The sequence below is a fragment of the Oncorhynchus clarkii genome, chromosome 5, assembly GCF_045791955.1.
Source record: "Oncorhynchus clarkii lewisi isolate Uvic-CL-2024 chromosome 5, UVic_Ocla_1.0, whole genome shotgun sequence".
NCBI classification, from domain to species: domain Eukaryota; kingdom Metazoa; phylum Chordata; class Actinopteri; order Salmoniformes; family Salmonidae; genus Oncorhynchus; species Oncorhynchus clarkii.
Window position 1 is genome coordinate 16,746,463 of NC_092151.1, and position 9,539 is coordinate 16,756,001.

The window sequence follows — 9,539 nt, forward strand, 5'->3', positions numbered from 1 at the left end:
AATGGGCATTGCAAATAAGAATGTGTTCCTAAATGACTTGCAGTTAAAGGTTAAATAAAAAGCAGGGTATGGTAGTAGGTGCCAGGCGCACCTGTTTGAGAGTGTCAAGAACTGCAACACTGCTGAGTTTTTCACACTTATTAGTTTCCTGTGTGTATCAGGAATGGTCCACCGCCCAAAGGTCATCCAGCCAACTTGAAACAACTGTGGGAAGCAATGGAGTCAACATGGGTCAGCATCCCTGTGGAACGCTTTTGACACTTTGTAGAGCCATGCCCTGACTAATTGAAGGCTATTCTGAAGGCAAAAATGGGTGCTCCTAATGTTTAGCAAACTCAATGTAAAAGGCACTGTGCACCTAATGTTTTGTACAGTGGAAAAGGCACGGTATGGTCAATCCGTCATCTGCCGTGCAGCATTTACGGTGATACGGCCTTTGCAGACGTCATGGCATTCATACAACTTGCACTTCACAGAGCAGTGGTGTAGAGCTGTTGTCAAGGAATTGAGTTTGCATTTATACAGGACCTCCTGCCCCCACCTACTGTCAAACAATCATGTAAATGCAGAGATATATGGAGCTCTACGCATTGTTACAACATTTGGGATGCGCAGTGATATGGAGCTCAATTTGGACCCTGCATGCCCCCGGAAGCTCTGTGATTGCATCACACCCTCCAAAACGGAGCCTCCAACCACATTATAGATCTCGTAAGACAAATAAGTTCCCCGTTTAGTTAACACATTTTGAAAAAATATATAGCCCAAGCAGCCCATGACAAGTTGGATGAAAAACATTACGATTTTCATTGACATTTATTATCATTACATATACTTTCTACAATTACAATCCCCCAAATTCATGTGTCATTTTAAAGGCCGCCCTTTAGGCAAGGAGGAATTCATGAAGTCCACCTTCATCTCCAGTTCAGCATCAACTGCAGCCTTAAACAAGGAGAAAACGGTTCAATTCAAATATAATTGACAATTTACAGTAACATCACAATATTCCTGTTGTATTGTAGAATGGCAAAACTCACCAATTCTCGCTTTGCCTCTTCAATTTTCACTTGAGCAAGAGATGGACTCTAGGGAACAACAATATCATTAAGCAGAGCATATCACCAAAATAAAAGGAAAATTAAAATTAAATGTCAGTTAAAAAATAAAACATTTCTTAACTGGGCTCAAATCTCTGTAGGGTTCGAGTTTCTTTGACAAAGGTAGAATTTCTTGTTTCAACATGTAGACTTGCTGCAAAGGGAAGATCAGAAACTCATTGCAATACATTTCACAGCAAAGCAGAACAGCCAACACTTCCATCATAACATGAGGATACCTCACATAGCTCCATCAGAGCTTGGTGGGAGATTCGATTCTCCATGTGTCTGGATGTTAGCTGGTCCTGAGGATGAGAGAATGAAAATGCATTGCTTATGACAAAAGATTAACATAAATGCATTTCTACCAGTCAAAAAGCCCTAACCACCTGACAATGTTTCCAAGGTTGACTTTTGACTTCCCAGCTCAATAAATCAAAAGCTACCCCAATCCAACATCTCAAAACCAGAAGCAAACCAGAAAGGATATCTTGACCTGTGAAGAAAAAGAGAGTAAACATTAACAGCACATAAGATGACAGAAGTCAAAGGCACTGACCTCTGCCTTCTTGTTTCGGTATGAGAGGTCTTTGGATTTTGCTTTGACAAAGTCCATATTCAGCAGTCTTTCTTCTGCTTTGGCACTCTCCACCTCTTGAGCTTTCATTGTTTTCTTGATGTCCCTGTAATCAGATGATTACGTAGATTAATTAACTCTAGAGCTTTACAGATGTGAGCATTTAAAATAATTTAACATTTCAGGTTCATGACTGTGTGATCCTCTTACTCTTGGAAGGTTTTCCGTAGAACAAGAACGGACCCAAGTTTAGTTCTGAGGGCATTAAGCTCCCTATCAAGTCTCCTATCCGTCTTTTCAGATTCCAGAAGCTCATTGGTCAAGTTATTCACTGCTGGCACAAAGCTAAACAAACAGCATGGATGTAAGATTATATTCTTGCAAATTCATCATGAGAATCCATCTTGTATGGCTTTCTGTGAGTGCCATTGTGTGTACTTCTTTCAATAGGCAGCATTGTACATCAGTGCATTACCTGCTCAGAGAGGTGTCTCGGACACCAAGTACCTTAGCGTTTGCCACCAATGCTGACAGGTAGTCTGATGCAGGTTTTGACAAGCTTCCAGAGGATAAGCCCACTCCTTGTAAAACAACATTCTGGAGATGAACACCTAGAAAGATTGATTTTAAATCAAAGGAACAACATTACAGTGCAAAAAAGAAAGACCCTGTGCACAGCTGTGTGTCTAGACAACATTACTGTATTGACATGTCAGCCAGAGTGGGGCTTGAAGTTGAAACAGTGACACATAATATTCCCCAAGTGTCTCAATCATTCAGGTTACCACTTAAGATTCATTTAACAGTACATGCAATGTTCACTTTACCATCAGCCTGATACTCAGAAGTTTTCTGTTTCTGATCCTCAATAAGCAGGGAAGTCTCATTGCATCGAACTTCACTTGCTTCTGCAAGCTGGTACAGTATGTCGACAGTCCGTGTGTTAACTTCATATTCTGGAATAGTTTGATCTCCAAAGACTGTGCTGAGCCACTTGCTCACCTGAAAAGTGTAAACAAACACCAAGTTTACAGCTAACTCACTAGCTTGTTAGCATAGATTTACAGCCCTGAGAGATGGTTTAAAAAAACAGAAATGTATCAAAATAAGAGCACAATCAACATCTCTGCTATTAACACTACCTTCTTGTTCTTTTCACACATATCAACGGGCAGCCCAGACAAACAATACAGTAAAAGACTGACTCTCGGCTGAGAGTAGCTTTCTGAAAGTAATGGGAATCCTGACTGAACCGAAACGTTTCCCGCGCACCGTTCATTCAACAGCTTCCGGTTTGAGATGTATTTGATTGGATGTTTGAAATAGACCAGCCAATGAGAAAAAAACCCCTCTTTATTTAAAACGGAAGTAGTGTTTGGTCCGCCCATGAGTGTTCAAATAGATTGACATAAACAAGATTGTATCCGAGTTTATGATGACAATATTCATATCCAATAATCTAATCTACTAATAAATGCAGTTGATAGCATTAATTAAACAATTATTTCATATGATTTTGCAAATATTTCCGGTTCACAGTATCATTTTTTACCCTGTCCTCCATCTTCTTTACGTGATTTAACCAGTAGGTGTAGTTGGACAAATCCGTGTAGAAACATTAATAGCTATGCTGTCAGTTCGCGTTGCCGCGGCCCTTGTCCGCACCCTTCCCCCGGCTGGATTTGTAAGATTTTTTTGTGTTGTCTGAGTTGTGTTTTTATACTTTTTGAAATAGTTATTCCCGCGTTCATGTTCTAGTCGGAAACTGGAAAACTCTGAAATGTCAGACGTAATAACCGGATGTAGTTATACACATTCAACGAATCAGCAAGGGTTAGTGCTATCCGGGGTCCTACCTTAACCCTAATCGTAAACCTTACCCTTTTTTAAAATGGTAACTTCAATGGGGTATGGACGTCCCAAGGATCCCGGATTGCATGGACAAATTAACAAATCGGACATTTCCGAGTTTCCTAGTTCCGATTAGCAAGTGAACACGTCATGTGTTCGAAAATAGGGAAATTACGAGTCCGTGCGTGCAGACGGCCATCTTGGACTGTTTACACAAGCTATCTCCACCTAACGTTAGATACATATAATTGTAAAAGTCTATACCGGTAGTGGTATTTGTAGTTTTGACACATTGATATAGCTGTGTGATCAATCAACCAGTCAAGTGACTGTATGGATGTCTCATAGGGCTGCGCACATTTGTCCCAGCGACGTCAGGGTTTGGCCGCAACGTTAATTGTAAATAATAATTTGTTTTTAACTGACTTGCCAAATTAAATAAAGGTTACACACGTCATTCCTTATGACGAGGTGGGGTTAGTAAACGAGCTCTAATTGTGACAAATATTTTTGAACAGTCATCCAACTCGGAATTCCAAGTCGGAATCTTTCTAGAGCCCCGGCCTTAAGATCACTGATGTCATGTTTTTACCCTTTTCCGGAGTCCCCACTTTTCTTTAAAGCACCCAATTTATTTTTATTTTTTTACCTCCGATGACCAGATCAAAATGACAGTAGTTCACCCAAAGGCGTTACACTATAGTTAATGTTGTAATGTTATGTATCTTGTCAGCCAAGTGGCACAACTTAATTGTTTGTTATACATGCTCAGTGCATTTGGTTGATCGTTTGCGAATTAATGATTCCTATCAACATCGCAACTCATCCACTGACAGTTGACAGTGAGAAGAAGCAAGAGAAATAGGAGGCACAGTTTAATGGCAGGGTAATTTTAAACATGTATGGTAAACTAGTAACACTGTATCATTACTCTATTCAAAATATGAATATATGATGCAGATTTGAGGGTCACTATTTTGCATTTAAAGGATTTCAATTGTAACATGATCTCAACCACTGTCCTTGCAGGTTTCCAAAAATGTTTATGCTGCTGCATGTGTAGGAGCCAGGCACCTGCACACCACAAAGCCATGGATGGCCAAGACGGGTCAGAGTTCTTGACTGATACATGTTGCCAAACTTTGTAGTAGCAAAGTCCCTTGAGAAAGTGGATTGTACTAAGACATTTTTTATAGCTTGGGGGTAGGAACAACCGTTATTGTCTTGAGCAGCCCATGTTGCCATTCAAAATGTATTTTCGGTAAAAGTAGCATCTTTATCTTCATGGCATCTTCTCAGTTTCCCCGAAGTCTGATTACTTGGTTAACTCTCAAATGTCATGCATGTGTACTGCAGGAACAGCAGAGGTCTCGTCCATTCTGGAGGAGAAGATCCTGGGGGCTGACACTAGCGCTGACCTGGAGGAGACTGGTCGCGTGCTGTCCATCGGTGATGGTATTGCCAGAGTGTATGGTCTCAGGAACGTGCAGGCTGAGGAGATGGTGGAGTTCTCCTCTGGGCTTAAGGTGAGGCCGTCAGTGGGGTGTGATGACTTGCAAGCTGATGATGACATAACAAGTCTTTGCGGGGGGTGATATATATACTGCAGTTGTACCATTGAGCAAGTGCCATGCTCAACAGTGATTTCTGTCAACATGCCTAGTAGATTATTGAATGAAAAGTAAATCCCTGAGGTGGATAGCTGAGAGTTTTCCATTCTGTTTATTTCTTTCTACTATTCTCGCATAACGCTATCCAGCGACGTGTTGTTGTCTGCTGGTCTATTCTACCAAAACTCTGAACTCTTGAGTAACAGTGTTCTCTAATCTCATCCAGGGCATGTCTCTGAACTTGGAGCCTGACAATGTCGGTGTTGTGGTGTTCGGTAATGACAAGCTCATCAAGGAGGGCGATATTGTCAAGAGAACCGGAGCCATCGTGGACGTGCCCGTCGGTGAACAGCTGCTGGGTCGTGTGGTGGACGCTCTGGGAAATGCCATCGACGGCAAGGTCAGGATTTGCCCTGAGGTCTACTCGTAGGTTATGATAAGCAATAGGATTTACAGCGTTAAACTGAGCCTCAGTGTTATGAGGTTGCCATGACCAGCAGGGTGAACCAAAGGCATTGCAGATGAGTGCAATGCATGATGATGCACTCGCATAGGATCAGCACATGTGCATGCGTATGCTTCTCACTCCTGCTATGCTGTGTGATGACTGCAGAGAAGATTAGCCTCTTGCTTCTTGCTCTTTGTTGATGTCAGCACTATACTGCAGTTTATGTTGTGCATTACTGCGTCTACTTTTGAGAATATTCTGGGCCTAGATCAGTGTTTTTCAACCTATTGTCTGCTGACATCTGGTGGCCCGCGGGGGTACTGCAGTTCGAATGTTTTATTTATTTTTATAAATAAATTGGGACTATAATGTTAAAATGTTTATATTACTTATCACAATGCATATGTTTAGCAAAAATCCATATGTAATAATAGGCCTTTAATCTGTTAGTTGCTGATTAAATGTATTCCAAATCTGACCGCTAAGATATTTTAAGTAAAAAAAAAGATATCTGCAACTCCGCGAATGGTGGTCCTCAAACTTTTGACAGTGATTTGGTGGTACCTGGAAAGGAAACCGCTGGCCTAGTTAACTGATAGTGATGGGTGTAAAGTAATATTTTCTTTGCTACTGCTTCTTTGTAGGGTCCCCTTGGGTCCAGCATCCGTAGGCGTGTGGGTCTTAAGGCCCCTGGCATTATCCCCCGTATTTCTGTGAGAGAGCCCATGCAGACTGGCATCAAGGCCGTGGACAGCCTGGTGCCCATTGGCCGAGGTCAGCGTGAGCTGATCATCGGTGACAGGCAGACTGGGTAAGTCTATAGCCCTACAGGTGTGAATAGTTTAGTGACTGGCTAGGCTCGGTATTCAATTCCTAGACCATGTGAACTTGAGTTGTATTAGTTGCCAATTGATAAAAATTGGAGGGGAAAAATTAAGGAATGTCTGTCTTATGCACTTATGTCTTATTCCTAAACCAGCAGTTCATGTTGTTATTGAGGACAATGGTCAAGTAAAGACCTGTTAATCAGCTCCTTGTGTTTTTCATGGTAGACATGTCATATGTCGACTTACATGTGTAGTGGATGCGGAAATCACCTGTAGCAAATTGGCTGGAGTACATCGGTGACCTCACACCTTCCCTAAGATCTAAAGGCAAGTGTCGCTCAGAGTGACAGACTTGTCACTTGGTGTGTTGGCTAAGACGGTTGGCTTTGAGTTGTGTGTGTTGTGCAGAAGGTTGCTTGTTCGTTCCCCACTTGGAGCAGAACAGAATGCACTGCTGTTACACATGCATGTTTTGTCATTCACTTGAGTTTTTATAAATTATACAATCTTCATTCCAGTGTCTTTCCTTCGTAGCAAAACCGCCATTGCCATCGACACCATTATCAACCAGAAGCGCTTCAACGATGGCACTGATGAGAAGAAGAAGCTGTACTGCATCTACGTCGCCATTGGTCAGAAGAGATCCACCGTGGCCCAGCTAGTGAAGAGGCTGACTGACGCCGACGCCATGAGGTACACCATTGTGGTGTCCGCCACAGCCTCCGATGCCGCTCCCCTGCAGTACCTGGCCCCTTACTCTGGCTGCTCCATGGGAGAGTTCTTCAGAGACAATGGCAAGCACGCGCTCATCATCTACGACGATTTGTCCAAGCAGGTCAGTTCAAGCGATGGGGCTCGGAGGTCGAAATGTGATTAAGGTTGATCTTAAATAACTCTATTCCTCAGTTAATACACTACTTCCAGCAGCCCTATGTGGCTCTGACAATGCAGTAAAACATGATGGGGTATAGGGTGGCACTTTATTCTATGCTCAACCTTCATGTGACGCAAACCTTGCTTCCCACCTGTCACAGGCTGTGGCTTATCGTCAGATGTCCCTGCTGCTACGTCGTCCCCCCGGTCGTGAGGCCTACCCCGGGGATGTGTTCTACCTCCATTCTCGTTTGCTAGAGAGAGCAGCCAAGATGAACGAAAACTTCGGAGGCGGCTCCCTCACCGCCCTGCCCGTCATTGAGACCCAGGCCGGTGATGTTTCCGCCTACATTCCAACCAATGTCATCTCCATCACAGACGGACAGGTGTGCTAAAAGATAGATTTCATAATTAATCAGGAGCTGAAAATATAACTCTAACGATCTGATTTAAATGGAGCTACCTCAAACCTATCCTCGCATTTATTCCTGATTTGCCATTTTTGGTAATGGCACTTTGTCATTTTAGGATTGATTGACTGTTTCAGTGTTTACTCTATTGAAACACTGAACCCATGACTCCACTCATGCTTCTTTCCTCTCTCAGATATTCTTGGAGACTGAGTTGTTCTACAAAGGTATTCGACCAGCCATCAACGTAGGTCTGTCTGTGTCACGTGTCGGCTCTGCCGCCCAGACCAAAGCCATGAAGCAGGTGGGCCACTAATTTCTTTCCCCAGTATTTGTCATTTGGCTTTAGGCACCTGCCTTAGAAACTCACACGAAGGGGAAAGCGTCCCACTTTTGACTTCCGAGTGGCGTAGCAGTCTAAGGCACTGCATCTCAGTGCAAGAGGCGTCAATACAGTCACTGGTTTGAATCCAGGCTGTATCATATCCGGCTGTGATTGGGAGTCCCATAGTGCGGCGCACAATTGGCCCAGTGTCGTCCAGGTTTGGCCGGGGTAGGCCGTCATTGTAAATAAGAACTTGTTCTTTACTGACTTGCCTAGTTAAATAAAAAAATGACTGATCCTGTTTCCTCCCTGGTAAGGTGGCTGGTACCATGAAGCTGGAGCTGGCCCAGTACCGTGAGGTGGCTGCCTTCGCACAGTTTGGTTCCGACTTGGACGCTGCCACCCAGCAGCTTCTGAACCGTGGTGTTCGCCTTACTGAGCTCCTCAAGCAGGGGCAGTACTGTGAGTATCTCATAGGATGTGATGTTCTAGTCACATTTGTATGATTTTACTCAACTGAAATGTTGATTAATGTGTGCACGGTCCCTGTTAAATAAATGGCTTGTGTAGATGAAACTGAGCTCCAGCTGGTCATCCTTGGTAAAGTTTGCTCTGTTTACTGCTGTGCTTCATTTAGTCCCTTGCCTATGTGACTGACTGGATTCTTTTTGACCTGCAGGCCCCATGGCCATTGAGGAGCAGGTTACAGTCATCTATGCTGGTGTGAGGGGACACTTGGACAAAATGGACCCAACTAAGATCACAAAGTTTGAGAAGGCTTTTCTTCAACATGTTCTCAGCCAGCACCAGGACCTCCTAGCACAAATTAGGTAAATGAAATCAACTACCACCACGTTTTTGCCAGCTTTCGCTTTATGTTCAGTATTGTTATTGGACTCCTTTTGTACATTATCATACCATGGCGTGAACATATTTTAACACCTTTTGTTTCTGCTTGCAGAGCTGATGGCAAAATCTCAGAAACCGCAGATGCCCAGCTTAAGCAGATCGTCTTGACCTTCCTGGCAAGCTTTGAGTAGTCTTATTTTTGGTCAACTATTTTGTCAATGTTTGCATAGTGCGGATGTTAAACTTTAAAAACAAATCTTAAAATAAAGTGCCATTTGATATTACTGTACAGATGTCTCCTAACAGAGAATAAAGTCTTTCTACTCCAGGACCCATGGATCTTTTTTCGACTGGCTCTCGTCCTCTCTCTTCCAAAAGTACATTTTGGCCATTTAGCAGACTTACCGTGTCCAAAGTGACTTACAATCAGTGCATTCAACCTGGAAAGGTGATGAAGAGTAGCCTGGCTGATGTGGCCCACGTGACTACACAGAGCTGGTGTCAGCCAGACAAGATGAGGGTCACGTACCAAGATAATCCAGTAAACACTTCTTCAAATGAGTTGAGCACAAATTAAGTGTTCACTTTCACTTTTTACTGCAAAATGCTGGATATTGCACTGACTCACTTTTTCCCAAGTTGGCCTGCTGACTGAAAGGCCCTCAAAAG

The 9,539-nt window shown here is 43.1% G+C and overlaps 2 protein-coding genes across 5 annotated transcripts; one reads left to right on the top strand and one right to left on the bottom strand.

The window, feature by feature from the left end:
- Window positions 1-797: 797 nt before the first annotated feature.
- LOC139408459 (HAUS augmin-like complex, subunit 1) lies at window positions 798-2,920 on the bottom strand. Of its 2 annotated transcripts, none has more exons than XM_071152380.1 (9): window positions 2,820-2,920; window positions 2,505-2,679; window positions 2,153-2,288; window positions 1,888-2,022; window positions 1,660-1,783; window positions 1,340-1,405; window positions 1,183-1,254; window positions 1,041-1,088; window positions 798-945 (listed from the first exon to the last, which is right to left on the bottom strand). In XM_071152380.1, the coding sequence occupies exons 1-9, from the start codon at window positions 2,838-2,840 to the stop codon at window positions 868-870; spliced, it is 855 nt and encodes a 284-aa protein (XP_071008481.1). In that variant the 5' UTR covers window positions 2,841-2,920; the 3' UTR covers window positions 798-867. The 2 variants fall into 2 exon arrangements, with proteins under 2 accessions (XP_071008481.1, XP_071008482.1); XM_071152381.1 differs by having other exon boundaries at window positions 810-945; window positions 2,153-2,258; window positions 2,820-2,909.
- Window positions 2,921-3,212: 292 nt separating this feature from the next.
- On the top strand, window positions 3,213-9,201 carry LOC139408460 (ATP synthase F1 subunit alpha). Of its 3 annotated transcripts, none has more exons than XM_071152382.1 (11): window positions 3,213-3,361; window positions 4,558-4,636; window positions 4,885-5,054; window positions 5,365-5,538; window positions 6,231-6,397; window positions 6,948-7,248; window positions 7,448-7,672; window positions 7,893-8,000; window positions 8,339-8,483; window positions 8,701-8,851; window positions 8,983-9,201. In XM_071152382.1, exons 1-11 carry the CDS (start codon window positions 3,305-3,307, stop codon window positions 9,059-9,061), a joined length of 1,656 nt encoding a protein of 551 aa, XP_071008483.1. In that variant the 5' UTR covers window positions 3,213-3,304; the 3' UTR covers window positions 9,062-9,201. The 3 variants fall into 3 exon arrangements, with proteins under 3 accessions (XP_071008483.1, XP_071008484.1, XP_071008485.1); XM_071152383.1 differs by lacking the exon at window positions 3,213-3,361 and adding an exon at window positions 3,640-3,705; XM_071152384.1 differs by lacking the exon at window positions 3,213-3,361 and adding an exon at window positions 3,725-4,414.
- The last annotated feature ends 338 nt before the right edge of the window (window positions 9,202-9,539 follow it).